General features: G+C 40.4%; 1 protein-coding gene and 1 pseudogene across 4 annotated transcripts in view; one reads left to right on the top strand and one right to left on the bottom strand.

Moving 5' to 3' along the window:
* Window positions 1–6564: 6564 nt before the first annotated feature.
* Window positions 6565–26891, top strand: part of SPAG6 (sperm associated antigen 6) — a 71530-nt gene continuing 51203 nt past the window's right edge. The window contains exons 1-4 of one of the 4 annotated variants that reach the window (XM_004089055.3): window positions 6590–6756; window positions 6843–6938; window positions 9189–9305; window positions 25897–26022. Coding sequence is in view for 3 of the 4 variants with exons in the window: in XM_003257704.3 (XP_003257752.1) it covers window positions 6732–6756; window positions 6843–6938 (121 nt within the window). In the remaining variant the exon portion in view is untranslated. Of the gene's footprint in view, window positions 6939–9188; window positions 9306–25896; window positions 26023–26891 lie in introns of all 4 variants that reach the window. The other 3 variants (XM_003257704.3, XM_003257705.3, XM_030819210.1) reach the window with 3 other exon arrangements.
* On the bottom strand, window positions 10028–10364 carry LOC115836724 (annotated as a pseudogene).

Below are 26891 nucleotides of genomic sequence, written 5' to 3'. Positions count from 1 at the left end.
ACTTATGAGTAAATTGTACTGAGAAGATACAGCGATGTTTCAGAAGCTTTTGTTAATAGCTGTTCATGAATCAGACAAATTAATGTTATCAGTAATTACCTCAGGAGAGTGTTTTTGTTTTGAACATGATACATTACAGTTTTTCTAGGGTAACTGAAGAACTCAGTTACAGTAAGCTTGGGAAAATGTGTTTACCAGCTGTTTCTTTCTAAATATGTCTCATGACAATTTTCTTAAAACATTTTCATTGGGGTTTTCCTCAAACTGTCCCATCATTTTCTAAGCAGATGGAAGTTACTAGATTCAGTGGAACTCCCCCTCACTTTCACCAAGTGATCACTCTGCTCAAATAATTCTTAATAAAATGCTTATCAGTTTGGAGAACACTTTTTAGGAAATTCATTACAATAAAGTAAGCTTGTCATTGAATTCTGCAAGCAAGCTTTAAAATAGACTTAGGAAACTGCATTTTCCTGAACTTTAATATTCACAATTTATATAGCCTCTCTAAACCTAAAAAGAGACTCTAGTGCAACAAAAATCTATTACATTATCATGGTCTGAAGTGGGTTCTGGGAATATCCTTTCTCAGAAAGAGAACTGATTCAGTTACTTGGTTTCTCTCTTAAACTTTTGCCATACATTTAAGGCATTATACATAAACCACATTTTTAAAAAATTCAATGTTTTTCTATTCAATTGGGCTACAAGAGATCTCTATTTTCATTTACCCATTGTGTGTTTTTAGTATTGCAAGACACTCTTTAAGCCAGGAATTAGTAAATTGTTTCTCTTTGGGATATGATCATATATATCTTGAAATTATTTGCATACGTTCAGCTTTACTTGTAAATTTCCAGGACTGTTACCCTTGATTTATAAGGAAAATGATAAGCAATTGCATATTATTTCACCAGGGCAAAAAAAAAAAAAAAGCATTCCTTGAATAAAAAGCATTTCTTTATAATTCAATTCCTTAAGACCAGATTTGTCTTACTAATGGGAAAAGTATTAGTATTTTCTTCAAATAGGTAGTTCATCTTTTATATTGTTCATATAGGAACTTTTTTCACTGTAAAAAAATTAGGTAATATTGGAGTAGGAGGTAAAGTAATCCAACTTTAGCAATATTTAGATGTTTTCTCTGAAATGTCAAAAAGCAAGGGTCCAAACTGTAGTGCAAGCATCTCCTCTGAAAGAATGAGAGATGTAGTGCCACCGTGCTCTCGAATTTAGCCTACGTTTTAGCGGAGCTCACTCTCTGCTCAGATAATCTCTGGGGAAAAAACGGACAGATAGGTTAAACAGGAAACACTATTTCTTTTTTCAAAGGTTTCAGAAACCTAGAAAACCATCTCTCGGTACTTTTGCAGTAATTTCCAGGAGTCAGAACATACAGTCCATTATTCTTCAGAGTAACCAATGCACAAGACACTTTGGCTTGGGACTTGATATCGCGAAATGACGTCAAAAAATTAAAAAAAAAAAATCGAGGCTCGCACATGCGCAATGAAGTGCAGCTGCTTTTTATTTTTTTGTCTATATCAGCTATTGGCTCTTATCCCCGCCTCTGGGATCCGGCCTGCGCCGCGGGGTCCTAGGGGGCCGGCCGGTGTAAGGCGGTGCGGAATTCCGCACCCTACTCCAGCAAGAAAGAGCCTGAAGCCCCTCCCCACCTTTCCCGGCCAAGGCGCTCTTCTAAGTCCCGCGCGCGGACAGCCGGGGCAAAGTAGGCCGACCGGCGCGGCCGCAGCGAGTTTTCTGGCAGCGCCAGCGCTGCGGGGCCTGGGTTCCTGGGTTACGGTCTCCGCCGGCTCCGGGCTCGCCCCCGCAAGTTGGCCGCACCATTTCCCCGCCCGCGGGGCAGCCGCTCCTCCGGGAGGCTCCGGCAGGGTTCCTCCGCCCCGGCCCCAGCGCGGCAGTGCGGCTCCAGCTGGAGGCCTGGCCCGGGAAGCAAAGCGAAACAACAGAGGCCTCTTTCCTCGCCAGCCGCCCGCCGCGCCTTTCCCAGCCCAGGCCGGCGGCCCGCGGCGCGGAGGGAGCGAAAGAGTCGGGGCCTGCCCCCTCCACCGCCCGCACCTCGGCCGCCGCGCCGGGGTCCGCCCCGGGAGGCCCGCGGGAGGGAACCCCCGGCCCGCCCCGCTAGGCGCTTCCGCACTGGCGCCCTGGGGCCGCGCGCCCCCGCCCCTTCCTCCCGCGACACCCGCGGGGCCCCCGCCCGCGCTCGCGGCCTGCTCCTAGCGCCGCCTCCCCCGTTAGAAACTTCGCAGACACCGCGAAGCTGCTCGTTGGAGTTGGAGAAACTTGGGAAGAATGGGAAAAGCCGAGGAAGCCGGGGAGGACCACGTTCTTCCCTTGCCCTCGGCCCGACAGTCCTGTCCACATTGGACGCGGCTGCCTGCCAGCGCCCGGGAGCGCGGACCCAGTGGACACCCCGCTTGGGGACCCGCCGGTGTCCGGCTTCGGCTCTAGGCGGGCGGCCAGCCGCGGCGCAATCCCCGCGGGACACGCACCTAGGGGATGCGTGGCCTGGACGCGGGCTTGGTGGGCTCTCTAGAGTCGTTTCTTATGTGGCACTTTCTGTCTTTGCTGTGTCCTGCACTGATTAAAGGGTGGAGAGGATAGTACGGACCTTCTCTGACACAAGTCCAACAACGCCAACATTTTAAAGGGGTGGGAGGTATTGAGCGGGAGGGCTGACTGGCATCTGGAGCAGGGCGCTTAGTGTTTTCCAGCTCGTGATGCAGGCTTTGGGCACAGTTTTGAATTACTTAAGAAAACGCACGCGAGTCTAAACGGAAGATATTTATATCACACTCACACACCAAGCTCCAATAATTTGTTTTTATGCATGTCACCACCGCCTTAGAAAACGGCATGCAGCATTTCGGACTTATACATTGAAAGCCCCCATTTTTAGTATCAATCACTTCGCACTACACGGTGCCTTTTGGGGAAGCAAAATTATTCGTGTGTGGAATCCCCCAATCACGGGTTTCTTTGGAAGTGGAAAAGATTAGTTCCATCTCTTCATCCTCTGAATTACTGGAAAGGAAGACAGGTACAGGTATATATTTAGGAATTTGGGGCCAGTTAAACCACTGTCATCTTGACATTGACCTTAACACTGAAAAGAAAAACTTTAAAATGCAAAGAGTTGACTTTAAAAGGTTTGAAAAGCCAAGAATAGGGAGTAAGGCATAAACACAAAACATGCACAGAAATTTTAATCTTCCCTTCCCGGATGGAAGTGAACAAGTCTCTTCTCCTCTGCTGACAAACTTGATGAAATAACCGGATGGTCGGCTCAGACCTAAAATCCTGACATTATTTCCCAAAAGAGGCGCGATGCACCATTTAAGATAGTCATGTTTACTTTCATCATTATAGGTAATATTTCTGTTCCACTAACTTGGCTATGGACTAAGTAATGCTTTTATTTTTAATTCCAGTATGTAACTATGGAGTTATTTTAGTAATTTTAAATTTAGTGTTTGCAAAATGACTAATGTAGTCTCATAACTTCAGTAATTACATGCAATTGCCAGTTGAATGCCTTCTTAAACGCTAACAATGATTTTGGGGAAAAATTATTTTAGAGGAGGGAAATTTCATAGCTGCATAGAACTCAGCTAATTTTTATTAAAAACAAGAAGCCTTTTGTTATTTAAATGATGTTTTTAGGTATTCTCACTTCTTCGCCTACTTTACCATAAGTCCCTCATCTTTGCCCCCAAAACACTAATAGCCCTTAGAGCAAGTACAGCCCTTAAAACAGTGGCAGACTGCAGTACATGCCCATTGAATGAATGCAGGCTGCGGTATATGCTGGTAGAATGAAGTGATGTCTATCTCCTGCTAGGCTTCATGTCCTGGAAGAAAGGCACATTCTTTTATTAGCAAGGTATTTGACACACATTGATAATGAATACGTGTTAGGCTTGATGCAGAATATATATAAACACTTGATTCATCTCAATGACAGTTTTAAAATGCAGATGTTAATATCTAATTAGCATATATAAATCTTTAAATTTTAAAATTCAGCTAGGAACTGAAGAAAAAATACATGGATGTTAAAATTAGCAAAGCTTCTTTTAGGCATGTCTAGCATATATTCCCATGATAATAGGATTTTCTGAATTCTCAAAGGAGATATGCAAAGAGAAACAACAGGATTTTCAAAATGGCTATATTTTGTTGTCATTTTCAGTCTCATTTTCATAAATAAAGGAGGAATTATTTGAAAAAGTGATTTTGAAGTTACATATTATGATTAGCTTTTTACAAAATTAGCCAAAGGCTTCCAAACAAACCTTTCATGGAAACACTTTTTTGCAAGTTGTTCAGCTAATGGTCCATTCTCAATCAAATGTATAGTCTTATGTGCCAGTTACATTGTATATCTCTAAAGTCAGCTGGTACTTTAAGAACAGTAATCTTCCTGTAATACTTCTTAAAATACCGAAGTATCCCTTTGAATTGTTTTCTTTTTCATTGCTTAACTGTTAGAGGTGTGTATGTGATCATGGGACATTCATTTAACTTTAGAAAACAGAATAGTATTTTGTTTTAGAGTTAGTACATTGAACAATGGGTCAGGAAATACAGATTGGTTTTCTTGTCAGTAAAAGTAATCTGCCATATTTTATGCTTGAATTACTGATAATTTCACTTATATGCATATTATAATCACACTGTGTTACGTACATTTCTCCATTTAGTTTTTAAGATTTTTTAAGAAGGAACCTAGAATAAAGAGCAAAGATCTAGCTTCTTTAATATGTCCAATTTCAGATATGAAGTAGGCATCCTATATTATGTTTTATCAGGAATAATACAATTTAACTTAAAGATATTGTTAATAACAGATACTCAGACTCTAAAGTAATTTACATAGCTTTTGAACGTATGTTTTCAAAGAACTTAGTAACATCCCATACTGTGTTATGTTTATAGGTTTAGACCTCTCCCCCTCTATTGAGCTCTTAACACTTTTAAAATAGAAAACAAATAGTAAAGCCATTGCTAAAAATGGCAGTTGGAGTAGCTTAAGAGTTTGAATTGTTTGTTTAAGGACTGAAACCAAATATAAAAACTTTTAGTTTTAAGGGGATTTTTTTTTCATCATTCAACAAGGAACTGAAAATTACAAGGCTTATTTGCAATCTTAATTATTTACTCTGTTTCCTCCCACGTCTCTAAATGGGAACGCACAACTTTAATTTTAAAGGACATATTCCCATAGGGAAATATAGATATCACTGTAAAACTTACGACTTTGAGTTAAGTAAAAAGATTGTGGCCATCACTGGCTTTTGAGCTGCAGAAGCAGAAGACATGTACCTGCCCTTCGGAGGTATTAGGGACCCGACTAAACACACTTATTCTTCTCTCTGATTGCTCCAACTATTTGGAGCTCCACAAAATTTCAGGACTTCATCAAAAGCTCAGTTAAGGGTGAGATCTCAAAGATTGTTATAGAGGACTCATTCCAAATATAGAACTAGTTAAGTTTGCATGCTCCCTTCTGTTGAAGAAGTATCAAGGGGTTTCCTGTCTTGGCACTACTTAGCAGCAGCTGCGGCTATGTATCCACTTGACATCTGGTGAAACTGTAGTTTCTGATGGAGGAACATTTAAAGTTGACAACTGTCATTGAAACAACTGGTATATAGTTTTCAAAGACAAGCTAGAAACCAGTAATAGACTAAGTACTTCAATTTTGTTGAAAGAAACTGGGTAAAGGGTTCAAGTTATATAAGACAGGGAAGTCTGGTTTTCCAGGTAAAGGTTCTCTCTCCTTTTCTGTTGGAGATGTCATTCATCAACATAACGAAGCCTAAATTTAAAAGACTAAGACAAAATGTTTACAAATCACATAAAAGTGAGGAAACAGCAAAATTAGTAGTCATTAGGAGAAAGCCAGGGAAGACAGGACATTCATCACATCCTTTCCTCATCTGCTTTCCTCACTGAGTCTGTGAGTGCTCATTAAATGCTTTCAATACAGTGTAATTAAGTGTATGAACATGGTTGTCATGCTCCTCCAGGAATCTTGAAACCAGGAATGCCAGGTATATAACAGCGGGTTACAAAAGAAAACATGGATTCTTAAATCAGTGTTTTACTGTCAGTGCAGTGTTAAATGTCAGTGCAACACTTAAGTTGCATTGACATTCATGTGTTGATCGGATTGTACAATGTCACGTGTGAGATTTCTCGGGACCGTCGAAGCTCAGACAACCCAGGGCTGCAATTTACTCGTCTGGCTGCACTCGAACCAGGCTCCCTTGGCGCGTGGGTCTCTCCCAGCGCTTGGTCCCGACCCGCGCCGCAATCAGGACACCACGCCGATGTGGGGTGGCTTTGTAAGGAGCTCCGACCTCCAGGAGGTGCAGGGATACTCGACGGCGCGCGATGTGCCGGCGGCTCGGCGAGCCTGGCGCGCTGACAGCCCCAGCAGTCCGAGTCCTCGAGCTCGGGCGTCTTCGCGCCGCCGCCCCGCGCAGTGCTCCCGGGCACCGCGGCCGTGACGTCACGCCCGAGACTGGCCGTTGCAACAAGACGGCCGCGTTCCGGTTCCGGTAGGTTGCCCGGGAGACGCGGGTACACAGAGAAGCGGCTCCCGTCGGAGGCCAAGTCGTCGCCACGATAGCCCCTTTGGTGGACTCGCAGGCCGAACCGCTTCCTCGCAGAGCTCGAGGAGGGCAGACGGCGGCGGGGGCGCCATGAGTCAGAGGCAGGTGCTGCGAGGTAGGGCCGAGGCGGGCAGGTGCCCTAACTAGCTGGCGGCGAGGAGACCCGGGTGCTGTGGGCTCCACCGACTCTCTCTCCCGCAGTGTTCGAGCAATACCAGAACGCCAGGACCCAGTTCGTGCAGATGGTGGCGGAGCTGGCGACTAGACCCCAAAACATCGAGACGCTGCAGAACGCGGGTGAGCCCGGAGCCCGAACCCGCGTCGCCCCCCGCGCACTGAGTCCCCGACGCCTCCGCCCCGCTGCCCTGCCCGTGGAGCTCTTGGGGAGCCGCAGGGTGGGGACTGGAGTTCGCAAAAGCATCCATTCTTTTCAGCAGGTCTTTGGGGGTCAGGCCGAGAGGGTGAAGCTTCCAGATGGGTGTGGGAGGTGCCCGATGTCCCTATTTCCATGTTCATTGCACACAGGCAAGTGTCAGGTTGAAAGTCGAGGCCCTAGGAATTGCCAGGAAGTCATTTTACGTGAATGGGACTCTACCCTAATGAGACCCATTTTATCCAAGTGCCATTTTGCGTGCCACCCTGCCTTTGATCACCTTCGACTTCCTCACAGCAAAGCAATTCCAGTGGTTTAGACGTGATTTCTCGTCTTGCTTTAGTGAAAGGGGAATGATATGCTCGAATCTTTTCCAAGAAATTCCAAGTAGGTAGAGACCAGACTTTGCGAAATCCTTGTGGCAACTTCATTCTACTCCTCAGTCCGGACTCTTGCAGATGTGAGATGGGGAGAGAGGGGAAGAGATAGGGAGAGAGATCTTCTTATCTCATAACATACACTGATAAGAGAAAGATGATTCCTCCTCCTCCTCCTCCTCCTCCTCCTCCTCCTCCTCCTCCTCCTCCTCTTCTTCTTCTTCTTCTTCTTCTTCTTCTTCTTCTTCTTCTTCTTCTTCTTCTTCTTCTTCTTCTTCTTCCTCTTCTTCTTCTTCTTCCTCTTCCTCTTCCTCTTCTTCTTTTCTTCTTCTTTTTTGGATGATTCTACCACCATCTGAACTGTAAGGTAGCATTTTATCACTATTGTGTCATGAGAAATCTTTAGTTTATAGGATGTGATCTTTAAAACTAACACATAATTTAAAAAATTAACATGTTGACAGCAAGAATACTTAGGTGTAATGATTACTCTGGGTTTCTTTGAGGGGAATTACTACTGCACCTATGTGATACTTCGTTTTGTCACTGGGATTTTTGGCATTTATTCCTTGTGTGTTTTTATTGGGGGGCATGTATTTACAATAAAGTATATTTTATAATCTTCTAAACGCATTTTAGTTTGAAATAATTGTAGATTCACAACTGTAAGGGATAATACAGAGAGATCCCGTGTACCCTTTACTCAGTTTCCCCCAATGGTAACATTTTTCAAAACTGTAGTGCAATATCACAAGGACACTGACATTGATAAAAATTCATTGATCTTATTTAGGTTTCTTCCTTTTAATTGTTCGTGTGTGTGTGTGTGTTTTGTCCTATAGAATTTTATTCCATGTGTATCCACCACCAGCACAGTCAAGATACAGAACACTTTCATCATCACAAGGATCCTCTCTGTTGCCCTTTTATAGCCACACACACCTCCTGCTATCCCTAACCCTGGACAACCACTAATCTGTTCTCCATTTCTAAAATTTTGTCATTTCAGAATTGATAATCCTTTGTTCTATAGTTGTTTTATATGGATTAATTTTCAGTATTCTGTGTGTGTGTGTATGCAGTCGTACTCCTCAAAGTACTCAGAACAAAACCGGGTACACAGTATTTCATATACACAGACTAACACAGGCTAAGGTGTTAGAACATGTGCATTTAAAAGTACATTTTAAAGTGTAAACTTTTAAAGTTTTTTCTCTCAGTGCCTCTCAATGGCCTTCGTGAGTGGACACTTACTACTTAACAAAGCTTTACTTTCTGGACAATATGAATATAGCCAAACTAAAACTTTTAAAATGGGAAAATAATTGATATTATTTTTAAATTTTAATACTGAGATGTTAAAGTATACATAACTTTTAAGATATGGAGTATCATGTTTTAGTGAGTAGTGGCAGGTTAGCTCCTCCCATAAGAGTGCAATGTAGACTTCACAGCGGAATTTAATCCAAATTGACAGTATAAGTGGCTTAGATATAAGATTCTACACTTATGGTCTGGCTTAGGAAAGACAAATACGAAAGGAATATAACTTTATGTTTTGAAATTCTCTGCACTTGACTAATATCTGGGTAGCATGCTAAAATGTTTCTTTTCCTGAGGAACTTACTTTTAACATATTTCGTGTTATCGAGATTCAATTCAAGCATTCCTTCAGCAATTTTAAATAGAGACATAATGAATATTTCAATGTATTTATTCTTTTGACTAAAAAATAACCTGTAAGCTTTGTTATGAAAACTTTTCTTTCTTTTTTTTTTTTTTCTTTCATTGAGACAGAGTCTTGCTCTGTTGCCAGGCTAGAGTGCAGTGGCATGATCTCAGCTCACTACAACCTCCGCCTCCCAGGTTCAAGCGATTCTCCTGCCTCAGCCTCCTGAGTAGCTGGGACTACAGGTGTGCGCCACCATGCCCAGCTAATTTTTGTACTTTTAGTAGAGATGGGGTTCCAGCATGTTGGCCAGGATGGTCGCGATCTCTTGACCTCGTGATCCACCTGCCTTGGCCTCCCAAAGCACTGGGATTGCACCCGGCCAGTTTTCTTTCTTAATAGTCAGTTTACTTAGCCATTCAAATGATTTGTTCTTTTAAAAAATTACGATTTTAAAAACGTGCTTTAGAATGAGCCTCAGTATGTGTAAATCAATTATACATTATGGTCAAACTTTTTTTCAGTCAAATGCCTTCATCTGGTAGCTTCAGATACCAATGCATTTTACTCCTGACTTTGACATACTGTCTACATATCTAGGAAGATTTTGTTTGTTTTCTTATTTTTCCCTCCAATATGCTAAGTAAATATATATCATGGATGCAAGATAATGTAAAAAATATTTTCCCTATGGGCATCATGATCAAACCAGTAATTCCCTTGTTAAGAATTTTTGAATTTATTCTATGTGAAAGGAATATTAAAGGTGAAAATTGTCAGTGGAGTTTTTATTTCGTTTTAAGTCTCTGATCTTTTTTATTGTGTTTTTGATATACTAATAAGAGAATTTGCTTTATTAAATATGTCCAAAGTAATTGCCAAAGCAGACAAAGTATGTTGCAAGATCTTTTCTTCAGAGTTATTTGGAAAAGATTAAGTTTGATTTCCTTCTTTTTTTTTTTTTTTAACAAAAGTTTATTCTTAAATGTACAACAGCTCCAAGACAACACTTAATTCAAGCTATACGTGGCAAAAGATGTTATGGCAGGGAATAGAAAGGTTTAAATACGGATGAAATAAAGGGTCACCATCTCCTCAGGCACAAGGAACAGGCTACTTTTTGCTAGATTTCTTAATTCCACCTGTGGCCAAGGGCCCCTTCCCCGCGGCCTTCGCTTTTAGCTCCTCGAGTTTTTTCTGCTCCTCTTTTTGTTTCTGCTTGAAAGCCTTATCTCGTCCATCTCCTTGGCCTGCTTCTTGGGCTGTTTCAGTGGCTTCTTCTTGCCACCTTCGCAGCCGGACATGGCGCCTGCTGCCCCTTCCCCAGACCCTGCCACCGGAAACAGCGGTTTTTTTTGTTGTTGTTGTTTTCGAGACAGGGTTTCACTCTGTCGCCCAGACTGGAGTACAGTGGCGCTATCTCAGCTCAGTGCAACCTCTGCCTCCCAGGCTCAAGTGATTCTCCTGCCTCAGCCCCCTGAGTAGCTGGGATTACAGGCGTGTGCCACCACGCCTGGCTAATTTTTGTGTATGTTTTTTTTTTAATAGAGAAGAGTTTTCACCGTGTTGGCCAGGCTGGTCTCGAACTGCCAACCTCAAATGATCCACCCGCCTCAGCCTCTCAAAGTGCTGGGATTAAAGGCCTGAGCCATCACGCCTGGGTAGTAAGTTTGATTTCTAAGCAAAATTATTACTAGAAAGAACTGTGTACAAAGCATCTATAACCTTGAGGTGTTTTTTTTTTTCTCACTGAGGTTTTATTCCTCTAAATTAAAAGAACACATGTGAACAATTAAAAAGTTTAATATCTGTTATAAAACTTCTTTATGTACTCTCAAATTCTATATGTTTGAACCATTACCTCTTGCAGCTGTTTAAAAAGAAATTTTGATACTTCCCCTGTCTGAATAATTAGTAACACATGACTGTAATAGTAGAGATAATACATTGTTACTTCTACCAATTGTAAAATTTCAGCAATTGGAGGTGTTTTGTTAGTTATAAAATATAAGAAACATGTTTTGTGGCTTATTGGAATACTAGGCCACTTTTAGTTCTGTTTAGGAGGTCTTTTGAAATACACTGATAGAAGCTCCAAGGAAATGACTTTTAAACTTAGCTATATAAAATACACTTTTCCTGAACCAGCTATCTATATAAGTGGGGTAAAGTTTAAAGTATTACTCAAAATTTTACATATTACAACCTATAGTAGAACATAGCAAATCAGTAGTTATGCACATTTTCAGAAGAGTAGGAATAAATAAGTTTGCATAACACTTTAAATGTGCACCTGTATGAAGCTAATTTTCAGATTGAGGCAATTTAATGGGTTCAGAATTCAAGAAAATAAGTCAAATATGTTGTTGACATAAAGTAATTTTAGATTACATGTGTCTGGAGCAGGGTAAAAGCTCCAGATTAACTATCTAGTACCTCTTAATATGCTATGAGGAGGAAAAGCCCTGAGTAAGCATTTATCATGTATTTAAGACATACCTTGATAGGTACATGTGCTATGATCCTCTTACAAACCTGCTGTTTCAAAGGATATTGAAACTGAAAAGAAAATTAACAAAGCAACTACAAAAAATTTAACCAATCATGCTATTTAAACTTGACTTTTTTTTTGGTATAAAAGGAGTCTTAGCAGTTGTGAATATGAATGATAATTAACTCAAAACACTGACTTCTTTTTAAAAGATAGGGATAGAGAGGTTTGTTACATATGCTTAAGTGGAAAATATGCCAGGGAGCTATACACATTCTGGCTTTGTAGGCACCAAACAATAAGTTCTAAAAACAAAAGCTTAGTCAGAATTTTATTCTGTGTTCCAAACCACTGTTCCTACATGGACATTGATCTGTTTTGTTAGCTGAGCATTGGTACATAGTAGAAAATAATAGAGTCAGGGTTAGGCTCTCATTGTTTCCTTAGAAAAAAAATGGACAATTAAAAAAAAATCTAAGCTGTAGATGAGCCTATAAGAAGGCTTACAAATAGCAAATTTCATAGGTTAAATTTTACAGATTAAAGTTTTGATATTTTCAAAAGTTTTTGAAAAGTTATTTAGGTATGCCATAATCCTACTTTACATCTGAATGAGGTTTCAGGACCTTTGCACTTCTGCCTGAAATCTTTCCCTATGCTTATTTGACTAACTAATTTCTACTCAGTCTTTATGGCTCTGTTTTGGTATTGATTTCTCAAGGAAATCTTGCCTGAGCCCTCACAGTAAATTAAATCTCTTGATTTATGGTACCCTTGCTCCCAGTATTTTTGTTTTCCCCACTAAACCCACTAACCCCATTATGCTATGCATAAATTCCATGCATAGCATAATCAAAATGATTAAATAGGATGAAGGAAGGAGTAACTGAATGAGTAAGAAAAGTTTTTTGAAGTAGTAATTGTTTTCACATCCACAGGTTGGATAATTGTTCTCTTCACAAAGTGACTTAGGCCCCAAAGTGGAACTAGAACTCATTTTTAATACTACCTCATTTTGTGCTCTTTCTGCTTTAACTTGTAGGTATTAGTAAACTGTTTTATGTGATTCTAGGAATTCCTAATAAACCTTGGTTTTAACTGTTGAAACAAGTGCTGTCTTTAGGTATTTGAGTACCAATGGCTGTCCAATAACTGGAAAATTTGGTGGCTTTGGAGGTCTCTTTGAGGACTATTGTGGTATTTGAGTGGAGGTCAGATGCAGAGGGCTAACTTTAATTGATAAATTCCTCCAGGTTTGAGGGAGTGGGAGTAGTATTTAGTGTTTAAGCTGGCCTCAGAACTCTAGAGGGCCTTTAGGCTTCCTTGGGCTTCTAATTAGAATCTTAATCAAACCAGGAGCTCTTTAAACGCACGCAGAAGAAAATCTGTAATCCACTGGAAGTTGGGAACCGAGGTAGTCCTGCAGAGACTACCTTGGACTGAGACCCTGTCTGCATGAAGTGCAGGCTAGAGGAGAATTTTTCAGAGCTCTGGGCTGTCAGCTGACTGTGAGTTACTGACTGCTCTCCTGGGCTTTTGAAAACACCCAGGGGTAGAATACAGTGAAGTGGGAGGCACTTGGTGTTTGTTGATTGATTGATGTGAGTATATACTTAACATTTCTTGCTTTTTAATCATGCTTTGTGTGAAGTACTTTTTGTTCCTGGGGGCAGAACTTTGGGATTTCTATTGAGTGGTTGTACTGGCCTTAGGAGAAATTCAGGGCTACATCTTGAGAAAAAATTTGGCCTTGTCTTGTAGTGCTTGGAATGGCCTGTGTGAATACAAGTCGGGCCTCCCTAATTTTCAAAGGAAATCTTGATTTTCCCATATACTCCATGCTTGCTTTCATAAGGATGGCTCAATTTAAAATTTATTGTTTATTTAGTTTCTGTTAAAAGTCTTACTGTGGCTGGGCGCGGTGGCTCACACTTGTAATCCCAGCACTTTGGCAGGCTGAGGTGGGTGAATCACAAGGTCAGGCGATAGAGACCACGGTGAAACCTCGTCTCTACTAAAAATACAAAAAATTAGCCAGGCGTGGTGGCAGATGCCTGCAGTCCCATCTACTCGGAGAGGCTGAGGCAGGAGAATGGCGTGAATTTGGGAGGCAGAGCTTACAGTGAGCCGACATCGCGCCACTGCACTCCAGCCTGGGCGACAGAGCAAGACTCAGACTCAAAAAAAAAAAAGTCATACTGAAAACAAGTGATATTTGTGTGTGTGTGTGTGTGTGTGTGTTTAAATGAAATGATCTCTATTCACTTTTCTAAATATTCTGTGTTCTATACCTGTGTCAAGTTAGAATCACTATTAAAGTATATTCATAGGCTAGATTATGTTAGTTTCCCATATAAATGTCTTTGTAGACTTAGTTTAATAATATATCACCCTTTTTAAAAAAAAATTGAGGGATTATTTAAAAAAATAGATGCTTAGATTTTCCAGTAGCTGCTATAAATCTGTAAAGACATTTTCTGTCTTGTTAAATTCTTAATATGAAGATAAACTTGCATATTCAACAAATATTTATTTGTTTATTTATTTGAGATGGAGTTTCACTCTTGTTGCCCAGGCTGGTGTGCAGTGGTGTGATCTCTGCTCACTGCAACCTCCACCTCCCGGGTTCAAGTGGTTCTCCTGCCTCAGCCTTCCTAGTAGCCGGGATTACAGGCATGTGCCACCACGCCCAGCTAATTTTTGTATTTTTAGTAGAGACGAGGTTTTACCAGGCTGGTCTTGAACTCCTGACCTCACGTGATCCACCCGCCTCAGCCTCCCAAAGTGCTGGAATTACAGGCATGAGCCACCACGCCCAGCAACAAAATATTTATTAAGTATTACATGGTATAGGTATAATATATAATATATTGGTGCTAGATTTGAAATTTCAGGAAAAAAAGTTCCTGCTCATTTTTATTTCCCAAAGTGTTTTCCTTTTTATTTTTGCTGCCAGGAAACTCAGTGCTCTGTTCAGAACTCAGTTGCAGTAGCTATCTTTAACCTACATTTCTGATAAAATATCAGTTCTCCTCCCCACTACATAGGGCAGGTGGGACTGTATACATACCTTTGTATACATATATTAATATTTTGGAATAAACTATTTCAAATATTTTAGAATAGTGAAGTGTGAATAAAATAAAACATTAATTCTATTTAAAGATAGATTTTCAAACTGATTGCCTTCCATACATTTTCTCTTCACATGTTACCCATGAAAACTCTTGGAGCAGATAATCCTGTTAGTACTGTCCTGTTTATTCTCTGTGCTGCCCCATTCCTGATTTCAGTCTTCTGCAAACAGATGGATGTAATTAGGTATTTACTGTAAAAGAGAAAACACATTAGTAAGAGAAGACAGGACTAATTCAACATTGGCAGCTCTCTAAAAAGACTTTCAAATTAAAATAGAGTTTTGTCTGTATGGTATGGGGTGATTTTAGGTGAGGAAACAGTTTGAATGACCCACTTGAGTTCCTTAAAGCTTTATCAATTTATGTTAAAGTGCTATGCACGTACCTGACTTCTTGTACCTAAAAAGAAAACAACTGTGAACACAATATTACCCATTTTGCTTTTATTTTAACTAAAATTTACCTGAAAAGAGAGAAAATTGCACATTAATTTTCACAGCTGGTTTATTCATTATTCAATTAACATTTATTGAGGGTCCAAGTATCAGATGGATGTTTAGATGCTGACCATGCAAAAATCGGAGGCATAGTCCCTGTGCTTAAGTGGCTTATTTGCTAATGGAAAGACATATAAATAAATTATTGTTTATTCGAAGGGCACCTTACTCCAGATTTGGGAATGCGGGATATCGTTCAAGGGAGACATCTAGGAGGAGGTATATAATCACACAGATACTGTGCTCAATTTCCTAGGAGTTAGCCAGATAAAATGGCATTCAGGTAGAGGGAACGTTATGTGTAAAGGCACAAAGACAAGAGAAAAGGTGATACCCACGGAAAAGGCCAATGTTTAGTTATGACTGGAGCTCAGGGTAATAGGGCAAGGAGAGGAGAGTCAGTCATGGTTGGAGAAGAAACAAGTCTAATTATGAAGGGCCTCATATGAAGTTTAGATTTCTCCTGAAATTGATGGAAAGCCATTGAAGTGTTTTAATTGGAAGAATCATGGGATCCATTTTGTGTTTTAGAAAGGCAATTTTAGCAGTCTTTTGGAGAGTAGATAGGAGGGGATTAAATCAGGATCAGGAGACTGGGTGCTCATTTTTGCTATAGCAGTCATGTTGGATAAGAAATGTTAAAGGGGTAACATCTGCAGGACTTGGTGACTTAGGAGTAGGGGTCGGAGCAGGTAAGGTGAGAGATGACTTCAAGATGCCTCCTGGACTTCTGGTTGCTTGGACACGTTAGCACCATTCATCTGTAAAGAAAGGATGCCAAGAGCAGAGAGAAATAGTGATTTTACTCTTCAGTGGTTGAGATATCCATGCAACAGTGACTATGGTGATGTAGAGTGCTAGGGCTCAGGAGAGAGAGATAGCTGGAAAGAAAGATTTGGATATGTGGAACTAACATGTTAATTTGAAAACTATATTAAAAGTCCATTTTATATTTCCTCATGTAATTGTAAATATGTTAAGTTCCAATCATTTTATCTAGAGTATAATGCAAATCCAACTTTGCATAGCTTTCATGTTCTACATTCTCACTCAGTTGAGAATCTCACAGACAGACGACGGTGGCTGGGACCTAATCAAGAGACAGCTGGCTAGGCACGGTGGCTCACGCCTGTAATCCCAGCATTTTGGGAGGCTGAGGCAGGTGGATCACCTCAAGTTAGGAGTTCGAGACCAGCCTGGCCAACATGGTGAAACCCCATCTCTACTAAAAATACAAAAATTAGCCAGGTGTGGTGGCAGGCGCCTCTAATCCCAGCTACTCAGGAGGCTGAGGCACCCGGGAGGTGGAGGTTGCAGTGAGTTGAGATTGCGCCACTGCACTCCAGCGGGGCAACAGAGCGAGACTCCGTCTCAAAAAAAAAAAAAAAAAAAAAGAAAGAAGAGTCAGACAGTTGCACTGGAAAAGTGAATTAAATTTTGGTTTCATACAATAACAATGGAAGCAGTTACGATTAATGCTAATGGTGGAAATAATGTGAATTCAACAGACTATATACCCTTTGGTATACATTCCAAACCTGGCACATAGGCCAGTTTTTCTTGGCAAATGAGCTGTGATAGACAGTAGGGAGGAGAAACAGGAGAGCATAGACTCGAGCCATGAAGAGCATCTACCTCACTGGATTGTAATGAGGGTTACATGGGTTACTATTTGTAAATTTCTTAGAGAGGTACCTGGCACATGGGAAATGCTATGTAAGTGTTTGCTAAATAAGTGAATGAATTTATGATGTGCTGGTCCCCATCCCATCTTCCTCGCAGCCCTTCCCACTAAAAAATGACATATCAGATATGGTAGACCTTTACTCACAAACAACTGAATCAACACTGAATCACCAAACAAAACTTGGAAGATACCATAGCTAGTGAGAATAAATTTCAAAGGAGAAAACAGATTATTGTTGCTCATAATAGTTTCTTGAATTATTTACTATTACAATTGAATTCTATGTAAAAAGGCCATACTTTTTGTGATTCATTCTGACACTTTAGATAAATTACAAGACTTTTTGTGTGTTATAAGGGATAACACCCTAAATCACAATTGACTTTATGTCTGAAAAAGTATTTCAAGAAAACAAGGCAAACGGATATGTGATACCAAAATTTGTGATTTCTTTTTTTTTTTCTTTTTTTTTATTATTATACTTTAGGTTTTAGGGTACATGTGCACAATGTGCAGGTTTGTTACATATGTATCCATGTGCCATGTTGTTTTGCTGCACCCATTAACTCGTCATTTAGCATTAGGTATATCTCCTAATGCAGTCCCTCCCCCTCCCCCCACCCCACAACAGTTCCCGGAGTGTGATGTTCCCCTTCCTGTGTCCATGAGTTCTCATTGTTCAATTCCCACCTATGAGTGAGAACATGCGGTGTTTGGTTTTTTGTCCTTGCGATAGTTTACTGAGAATGATGTTTTCCAGTTTCATCCACTTCCCTACAAAGGACGTGAACTCATCATTTTTTATGGCTGCATAGTGTTCCATGGTGTATATGTGCCACATTTTCTTAATCCAGTCTATCCTTGCTGGACATGTGGGTTGGTTCCAACTCTTTGCTATTGTGAATAGTGCCACAATAAACATACGTGTGCATGTGTCTTTATAGCAGCATGATTTATAGTCCTTTGGGTATATACCCAGTAATGGGATGGCTGGGTCAAATGGTATTTCTAGTTCGAGATCCCTGAGGAATCGCCACACTGACTTCCACAATGGTTGAACTAGTTTACAGTCCCACCAACAGTGTAAAAGTGTTCCTATTTCTCCACATCCTCTCCAGCACCTGTTGTTTCCTGACTTTTTAATGATGGCCATTCTAACTGGTGTGAGATGGTATCTCACTGTGGTTTTGATTTGCATTTCTCTGATGGCCAGTGATGATGAGCATTTTTTCATGTGTTTTTTGGCTGCATAAATGTCTTCTTTTGAGAAGTGTCTGTTCATATCCTTCGCCCACTTTTTGATGGGGTTGTTTGTTTTTTTCTTGTAAATTTCTTTGAGTTCATTGTAGATTCTGGATATTAGCCCTTTGTCAGATGAGTAGGTTGCAAAAATTTTCTCCCATTCTGTAGGTTGCCTGTTCACTCTGATGGTAGTTTCTTTTGCTGTGCAGAAGCTCTTTAGTTTAATTAGATCCCATTTGTCAATTTTGGCTTTTGTTGCCATTGCTTTTGGTGTTTTAGACATGAAGTCCTTGCCCACGCCTATGTCCTGAATGGTATTGCCTAGGTTTTCTTCTAGGGTTTTTATGGCTTTAGGTCTAACATTTAAGTCTTTAATCCATCTTGAATTAATTTTTGTATAAGGTGTAAGGAAGGGATCCAGTTTCAGCTTTCTACATATGGCTAGCCAGTTTTCCCAGCACCATTTATTAAATAGGGAATCCTTTCCCCATTTCTTGTTTTTGTCAGGTTTGTCAATGATCAGATAGTTGTAGATATGCGGCATCATTTCTGAGGACTCTGTTCTGTTCCATTGATCTATGTCTCTGTTGTGGTACCAGTACCATGCTGTTTTGGTTACTGTAGCCTTGTAGTATAGTTCGAAGTCAGGTAGCGTGATGTCTCCAGCTTTGTTCTTTTGGCTTAGGATTGACTTGGCGATGCAGGTTCTTTTTTGGTTCCATATGAACTTTAAAGTAGTTTCTTCCAATTCTGTGAAGAAAGTCATTGGTAGCTTGATCGAGATGGCATTGAATCTATAAATTACCTTGGGCAGTATGGCCATTTTCACGATATTGATTCTTCCAACCCATGAGCATGGAATGTTCTTCCATTTGTTTGTATCCTCTTTTATTTCATTGAGCAGTGGTTTGTAGTTCTCCTTGAAGAGGTCCTTCACATCCCTTGCAAGTTGGATTCCTAGATATTTTATTCTCTTTGAAGCAATTGTGAATGGGAGTTCACTCATGATTTGGCTCTCTGTTTGTCTGTGATTGGTGTACAAGAATGCTTGTGATTTTTGTACATTGATTTTGTATCCTGAGACTTTGCTGAAGTTGCTAATCAGCTTAAGGAGATTTTGGGCTGAGACAATGGGGTTTTCTAGATATACAATCATGTCATCTGCAAACAGGGACAATTTGACTTCCTCTTTTCCTAATTGAATACCCTTTATTTCCTTCTCCTGCCTGATTGCTCTGGCCAGAACTTCCAGCACTATGTTGAATAGGAGTGGTGAGAGAGGGCATCCCTGTCTTGTACCAGTTTTCAAAGGGAATGCTTCCAGTTTTTGCCCATTCAGTATGATACTGGCTGTGGGTTTGTCATAGATAGCTCTTATTATTTTGAGATACGTCCCATCAATACCTAATTTATTGAGAGTTTTTAGCATGAAGGGTTGTTGAATTTTGTCAAAGGCCTTTTCTGCATCTATTGAGATAATCATGTGGTTTTTGTCTTTGGTTCTGTTTATATGCTGGATTACATTTATTGATTTGCGTATGTTGAACCAGCCTTGCATCCCAGGGATGAAGCCCACTTGATCATGGTGTATAAGCTTTTTGATGTGCTGCTGGATTCGGTTTGCCAGTATTTTATTGAGGATTTTTGCATCAATGTTCATCAAGGATATTGGTCTGAAATTCTCTTTTTTGGTTATGTCTCTGCCAGGCTTTGGTATCAGGACGATGCTGGCTTCATAAAATGTGTCAGGGAGGATTCCCTCTTTTTCTATCGATTGGAATAGTTTCAGAAGGAATGGTACCAGTTCCTCCTTGTACCTCTGGTAGAATTCGGCTGTGAATCCATCAGGTCCTGGACTCTTTTTGGTTGGTAAGCTATTGATTATTGCCACAATTTCAGAACCTGTTATTGGTCTATTCAGAGATTCAACTTCTTCCTGGTTTAGTCTTGGGAGGGTGTATTTGTCGAGGAATTTATCCATTTCTTCTAGATTTTCTAGTTTATTTGCATAGAGGTGTTTGTAGTATTCTCTGATGGTAGATTGTATTTCTGTGGGATCGGTGGTGATATCCCCTTTTTCATTTTTTATTGCATCTATTTGATTCTTCTCTCTTTTCTTCAATTTTGTTGATCTTTTCAAAAAACCAGCTCCTGGCTTCATTAATTTTTTGAAGGGTTTTTTGTGTCTGTATTTCCTTCAGTTCTGCTCTGATTTTAGTTATTTCTAGCCTTCTGCTAGCTTTTGAATGTGTTTGCTCTTGCTTTTCTAGTTCTTTTAATTGTGATGTTAGGGTGTCAATTTTGGATCTTTCCTGCTTTCTCTTGTGGGCATTTAGTGCTATAAATTTCCCTCTACACACTGCTTTGAATGTGTCCCAGAGATTCTGGTATGTTGTGTCTTTGTTGTCGTTGGTTTCAAAGAACATCTTTATTTCTGCCTTCATTTCATTATGTACCCAATAGTCATTGAGGAGCAGGTTGTTCAGTTTCCATGTAGTTGAGCGGTTTTGAGTGAGTTTCTTAATCCTGAGTTCTAGTTTGATTGCACTGTGGTCTGAGAGACAGTTTGTTATAATTTCTGTTCTTTTACATTTGCTGAGGAGAGCTTTACTTCCAACTATGTGGTCAATTTTGGAATAGGTGTAGTGTGGTGCTGAAAAAAATGTATATTCTGTTGATTTGGGGTGGAGAGTTCTGTAGATGTCTATTAGGTCCACTTTGTGCAGAGCTGAGTTCAATTCCTGGATATCCTTGTTAACTTTCTGTCTCGTTGATCTGTCTAATGCTGACAGTGGGGTGTTAAAATCTCCCATTATTATTGTGTGGGAGTTTAAGTCCCTTTGTAGGTCACTCAGGACTTGCTTTATGAATCTGGGTGCTCCTGTGTTGGGTGCATATATATTTAGGATAGTTAGCTCTTCTTGTTGAATTGATACCTTTACCATTATGTAATGGCCTTCTTTGTCTCTTTTGATCTTTGTTGGTTTAAAGTCTATTTTATCAGAGACTAGGATTGCAACCCCTGCCTTTTTTTGTTTTCCATTTGCTTGATAGATCTTCCTCCATCCCTTTATTTTGAGTCTATGTGTGTCTCTGCATGTGAGATGGGTTTCCTGAATACAGCACACTGATGGGTCCTGACTCCTTATCCAGTTTGCCAGTCTGTGTCTTTTAACTGGAGCATTTAGCCCATTTACATTTAAGGTTACTATTGTTATGTGTGAATATGATCCTGTCATTATGATGTTAGTTGGTTATTTTGCTCGTTAGTTGATGCAGTTTCTTCCTAGCTTTGATGGTCTTTACAATTTGGCATGTTTTTGCAGTGGCTGGTACCAGTTGTTCCTTTCCATGTTTAGTGCTTCCTTCAGGAGGTCTTTTAGGGCAGGCCTGGTGGTGACAAAATCACTCAGCGTTTGCTTGTCTGTAAAGTATTTTATTTCTCCTTCACTTATGAAGCTTAGTTTGGCTGGATATGAAATTCTGGGTTGAAAATTCTTTTCTTTAAGAATGTTGAATATCGGCCCCCACTCTCTTCTGGCTTGTAGAGTTTCTGCCGAGAGATCAGCTGTTAGTCTGATGGGTTTCCCTTCGTGGGTAACCCAACCTTTCTCTCTGGCTGCCCTTAACATTTTTTCCTTCATTTCAACTTTGGCGAATCTGACAATTATGTGTCTTGGAGTTGTTCTTCTCGAGGAGTATCTTTGTGGCGTTCTCTGTATTTCCTGAATCTGAATGTTGGCCTGCCTTGCTAGATTGGGGAAGTTCTCTTGCATAATATCTTGCAGAGTGTTTTCCAACTTGGTTCCATTCTCCCCGTCATTTTCAGGTACACCAATCAGACGTAGGTTTGGTCTTTTCACATAGTCCCAAATTTCTTGGAGGCTTTGTTCATTTCTTTTTATTCTTTTTTCTCTAAACTTCCCTTCTTGCTTCATTTCATTCATTTCCTCTTCCATCAGCGATACCCTTTCTTCCAGTTGATCGTATCTGCTACTGAGGCTTCTGCAATCTTCGCGTAGTTCTCGAAACTTGGCTTTCAGCTCCATCAGCTCCTTTACGCCCTTCTCTCCATTGGTTATTCTAGTTATCCATTCGTCTAATTTTTTTTCAAAGTTTTTAACTTCTTTGCTATTGTTTTGAATTTCCTCCTGTAGCTCAGAGTAGTTTGATCGTCTGAAGCCTTCTTCTCTCAACTCATCAAAGTCATCCTCCATCCAGCTTTGTTCCGTTGCTGGTGAGGAACTGCATTCCTTTGGAGGAGGAGAGGTGCTCTGCTTTTTAGTTTCCAGTTTTTCTGCTCTGTTTTTTCCCCATCTTTGTGGTTTTATCTACTTTTGGTCTTTGATGATGGTGATGTACAGATGGGTTTTTGGTGTGGATGTCCTTTCTGTTTGTTAGTTTTCCTTCTACCAGACAGGACCCTCAGCTGCAGGTCTGTTGGAGTTTACTAGAGGTCCACTCCAGACCTTGTTTGGCTGGGTGTCAGCAGCGGTGGCTGCAGAACAGCGGATTTTCATGAGACCACAAATTCAGCTGTCTGATAGTTCCTCTGGAAGTTTTGTCTTAGAGGAGTACCCGGCCGAGTGAGGTGTCAGTCTGTCCCTACTGGGGGGTGCCTCCCAGTTTGGCTGCTTGGGGGTCAGGGACCCACTTTAGGAGGCAGTCTGTCCATTCTCAGATCTCCAGCTGCGTGCTGGGAGAACCACTACTCTCTTCAAAGCTGTCAGTCAGATGGGGACATTTAAGTCTGCAGAGATTCCTGCTGAATTTTTGTTTGTCTGTGCCCTGCCCCCAGAGGTGGAGCCTACAGAGGCAGGCAGGCCTCCTTGAGCTGTGGTGGGCTCCACCCAGTTCGAGCTTCCTGGCTGCTTTGTTTACCTAAGCAAGCCTGGGCAATGGCGGGCACCCCTCCCCCAGCCTCACTGCCGCCTTGCAGCTTGATCTCAGACTGCTGTGCTAGCAATCAGCGAGACTCCGTGGGCATAGGACCCTCCCAACCAGGTGCGGGACACAATCTCCTAATGTGCTGTTTTCCAGGCCCGTTGGAAAAGCGCAGTATTAGAGTGGGACTGACCCGATTTTCCAGGTGCCGTCTGTTACCCCTTTCTTTGACTAGGAAAGGGAACTCCCTGACCCCTTGCGCTTCCCGAGTGAGGCAGTGCCTCGCCCTGCTTTGGCTCGCGCACAGTGCGCTTCACCGACTGTCCTGCACCCACTGTTTGGCACTCCCTAGTGAGATGAAACCAGTACCTCAAACAGAAATGCAGAAATCACCCGTCTTCTGTGTCGCTCAGGCTGGGAGCTGTAGACTGGAGCTGTTCCTATTCGGCCATCTTGGCTCCACCCCCAAAATTTGTGATTTCTTAACCAAATACCGGAACAATGGCCAGAGGTATATAATCAATAAAGGCTGGAAGAAACCAAATCAAGGCCTGAAAATTCTTATTCTAAAAAAAGGCAGGGGAGGAACACAAATAATTTTAAGTAAAAAGTGACCAGTGAGGGAAATGAGAACATGTTATACAATTCATCAGTGTTGTGAAACTTGTTTCAGTAAAAATTATCATATAAATATCATAATTTGTTATAGAAATATTTAAAAATCTATTAGAGTAAGGATGGTAAGTATAATTAGACACACTAACAGGAGAATATGTAATGGTTGCAGTAGTAAAATCAAAGTGGATGGTAGTTTCTAGGTCCATTAGCACAAGTGTTGGGCTAGCTGTATATTGAGAACAAATTACAAATTACCTATGCTAGGTCACTTGAAGAATAGAAAAGAAGTTTAAAACATAAGCTCTGGCTTAGAGAGGTTTTTTATTTTACTGAGGATATAAGACATTTATTCACACAAACTAGAGAACCATATAACATGCTGTGTCAAGGATGGCTGCTGTGCTGTGCTTTGCACAACTTCAGGGGTGCCATTTATATCAATCTATGTGAACGGCATTCCTTTAATTTGTGCAGTGCACATCCTGCACAGCTATACATGGTAGACCTGGAATTATTCAAAGTTTTCATTTTTATTAATTTCCCTGAGAGTAAGTGGGGCAAACAGTAAAGCTCCCCAGTGACTTTCCATTCCCCTTAAAATAAAATCAGAAAATCTTAGTTTGGCCTATAGCCAAATTTGATCTGACCCAAGTAAACTTCTTAGCTTTATCTCTTGCTACCTCACTCCTCCCATTTTATGTTTCAAGCCAGTATGAATTTATTGAGGCTTCTTCAACAGTGAGCAACAACTATATATACTTTGACCAAACCAGAAACTTGGAAATATCACTGATTCCTTTCCAAAAATCAATTTGTCTTCTGAATATCTCCTTAGACCTTTCACTTTCACCTTTCCTTTTGCCATTACCATTCTCCAGGCTATCTTCATATCTGGCTCGGTAACTATGATAGTTTCCTAAGTGGTCTTCCCTGCCTCTCATCTTGTCCCTTGTCATCCTTTTTCCCCACTGTAATCAGAGTGATCCTTCTTTACAAGCTGTGATTTTGATCCTGTCACTGCACTGACATCAATGTTCAGATAAAGTTCAAAATACTTAAAATAGTTTATTGGATACTTCAGGACTTTTGTCTCTATTTATCTCTTAGCCTTCTTTCTCCAGCTTCCTGTCTCCCTTCTTGCACTATAGTCACACTGCATTCTCAGTTTTGTCAACATATCAAACTCTTTTTCCTCTTTGTTTATACCGTTCCTTCTGGGTGCAATACTCTTCAATCCTTTCTCTCTCCATCCCCTCCAAGTTTTTCAGCAGGCAGTCAAAGTCTGCCTGAAAGCCTTTGGATCTTAACTTCAGTGTCACTTTCCCCTGTGTTGCTTCCCCATGTCCCTCCAAGCCTGGGTTAGATGCTCTGTTGTATGTTTGCAGAGCTCTCTCTACTTCTCCTATAGTGGCATACATCATAGTATGTTGGGATTATCTGTCACAACCCCTTTAGAAGTTCCTTGAGGTCAAGGACAATTGTGTTTTTAATACTGTGTATATTCTTGATAGATATATCTTGAATGAATTACTCATTCAAGAGTAATTAAAAAATGTATGGTAAAAAAGCCTCAAACTATGGGGCCATTGAACCTTTAATAGTTCTTCGTTACAATGGATGGTATTAATTAATGAGTCACTCACTAATAATAAAATTCTGTGGATGAAAATATTATAAATTTAGGGAACTGATTTCTTTAGCATTTTTATTTATCAAGCACCTGATGGTGTTTATTTTGTTCTAATCTTCCTAGCACTTTAGAAATTTTATCTAATTCTCACAATAACTTTGTGAGTAGTCCTAGAATTTGAGGGAACTGAGGCACAGAGATGTTAAGCAGTCTTGCCAAGGTCCCTCAGCTAGGAAGTGGCAGAGTCCAGATTTGAACCCAATTAGTTTTCCTCTAGATTCATGCTTTTAACCACCTTACTCTGTTGCCTCTCAACATGGGCAGTCATGTAACCTTCCTTCTATTTGTAAAACATGAAGTTTCTATTATATTATTTCTTATTGGACCCCAGAAAGAATGCCTGAGTCAGATGGTAATATTGACAGTGAAAGGTGAATCCTTTACTGTGTAATTGGTTAGTTTTGTGCAAAAATCACTTCTTGTAAAACTTGAATGAACTATAGTAGCAGTTTCATAGTAAGTGGTTACACAGAATGTAGCTTTAGATTAAAATGAAGCATATTGTTGGAATTTGAAGTTTTAAAGTTTTGTAAAATTTATAGTAACAAATATCTAACATATTTTATAAGTTTATGATTTTTTTTTTTGAGATAGAGTCTCATTCATTCTGTCACCCAGGCTGGAGTGCAGTGGCACCATCCTTGCCCACTGCAGCCTCCACCTCCCCTGTTCAAGTGATTCTCCTGCCTCAGCCTCCCAAAGTGCTGGGATTAAAAGTATGAGTCACAGCACCCAGCTGGGTATGGAGTTTCTGTTAGGGATAATGAAAAAGTTCTGGACATGGATAGTGGTTGTGGTTGCCCAACACTGTAAATGTACTCAATGCCACTTAATTGTACACTTAAAATGGTTTAACTGATAAATGTTGTTATGTATATTTTGCCACAATAAAAAAAATTTAAAAAGCAGTTTAGAGGTAACCTAGGCAACAAGATAACTTTACTATGACATAAGTGGACTGAAAGCCCAGTTTGCAGAAACCATTTGTTTTATTTTTCATTTAACTTTTATTTTGAGTTCAGGGGTACATGTGCAGGTTTGTTACATAGGTAAACTTGTTGTGGGCGGGGGGAGGAAACTTGTTTTTAAAGGAACAAAGTTGCAGTGTTAAATGTCTTTGTAAGACAGCAGACTGAGGTAATATGTATATAAATTATATGCTTTAATATAAGAATGAGTGAGGTGTTTTTTGTCATTGGAAAAACTTGACATTTTCTTCCTGATGATTTCTATATGTCACTGGCATGCAAAATAAAATAATTTGGCCTGAATTGTGTTATAACAAATTAAATGAAAGAGTTGTGATTGTTTTGAGGCTATTTTGTAATCTCCTTCACTAGACTGTTAGTTTCTTGACAGTAGGTGTCAAGAAACCTTAAGTCATATATGTATTCCTATTGCTTGCTACGTAGTTAACCCTGATATCTTTTTTGAATGAATGACTATGGACAGGATCAGTGTGGCTATTTTTTTTTAATTTTTGAGTGGCTTCTTGTTTTTTTTTTTTTTTCATAACTGGATTGCAATATGGAAATTAAAAGCAGTGTCTTCAGGCCAGGTACAGTGGCTCACACCTGTAATCCCA

The sequence above is a fragment of the Nomascus leucogenys genome, chromosome 9 (genome assembly GCF_006542625.1).
Source record: "Nomascus leucogenys isolate Asia chromosome 9, Asia_NLE_v1, whole genome shotgun sequence".
Lineage (NCBI taxonomy): Eukaryota > Metazoa > Chordata > Mammalia > Primates > Hylobatidae > Nomascus > Nomascus leucogenys.
Note: the sequence above shows the minus strand (reverse complement) of the source record. Positions and strands in the feature narration are given on the sequence as shown.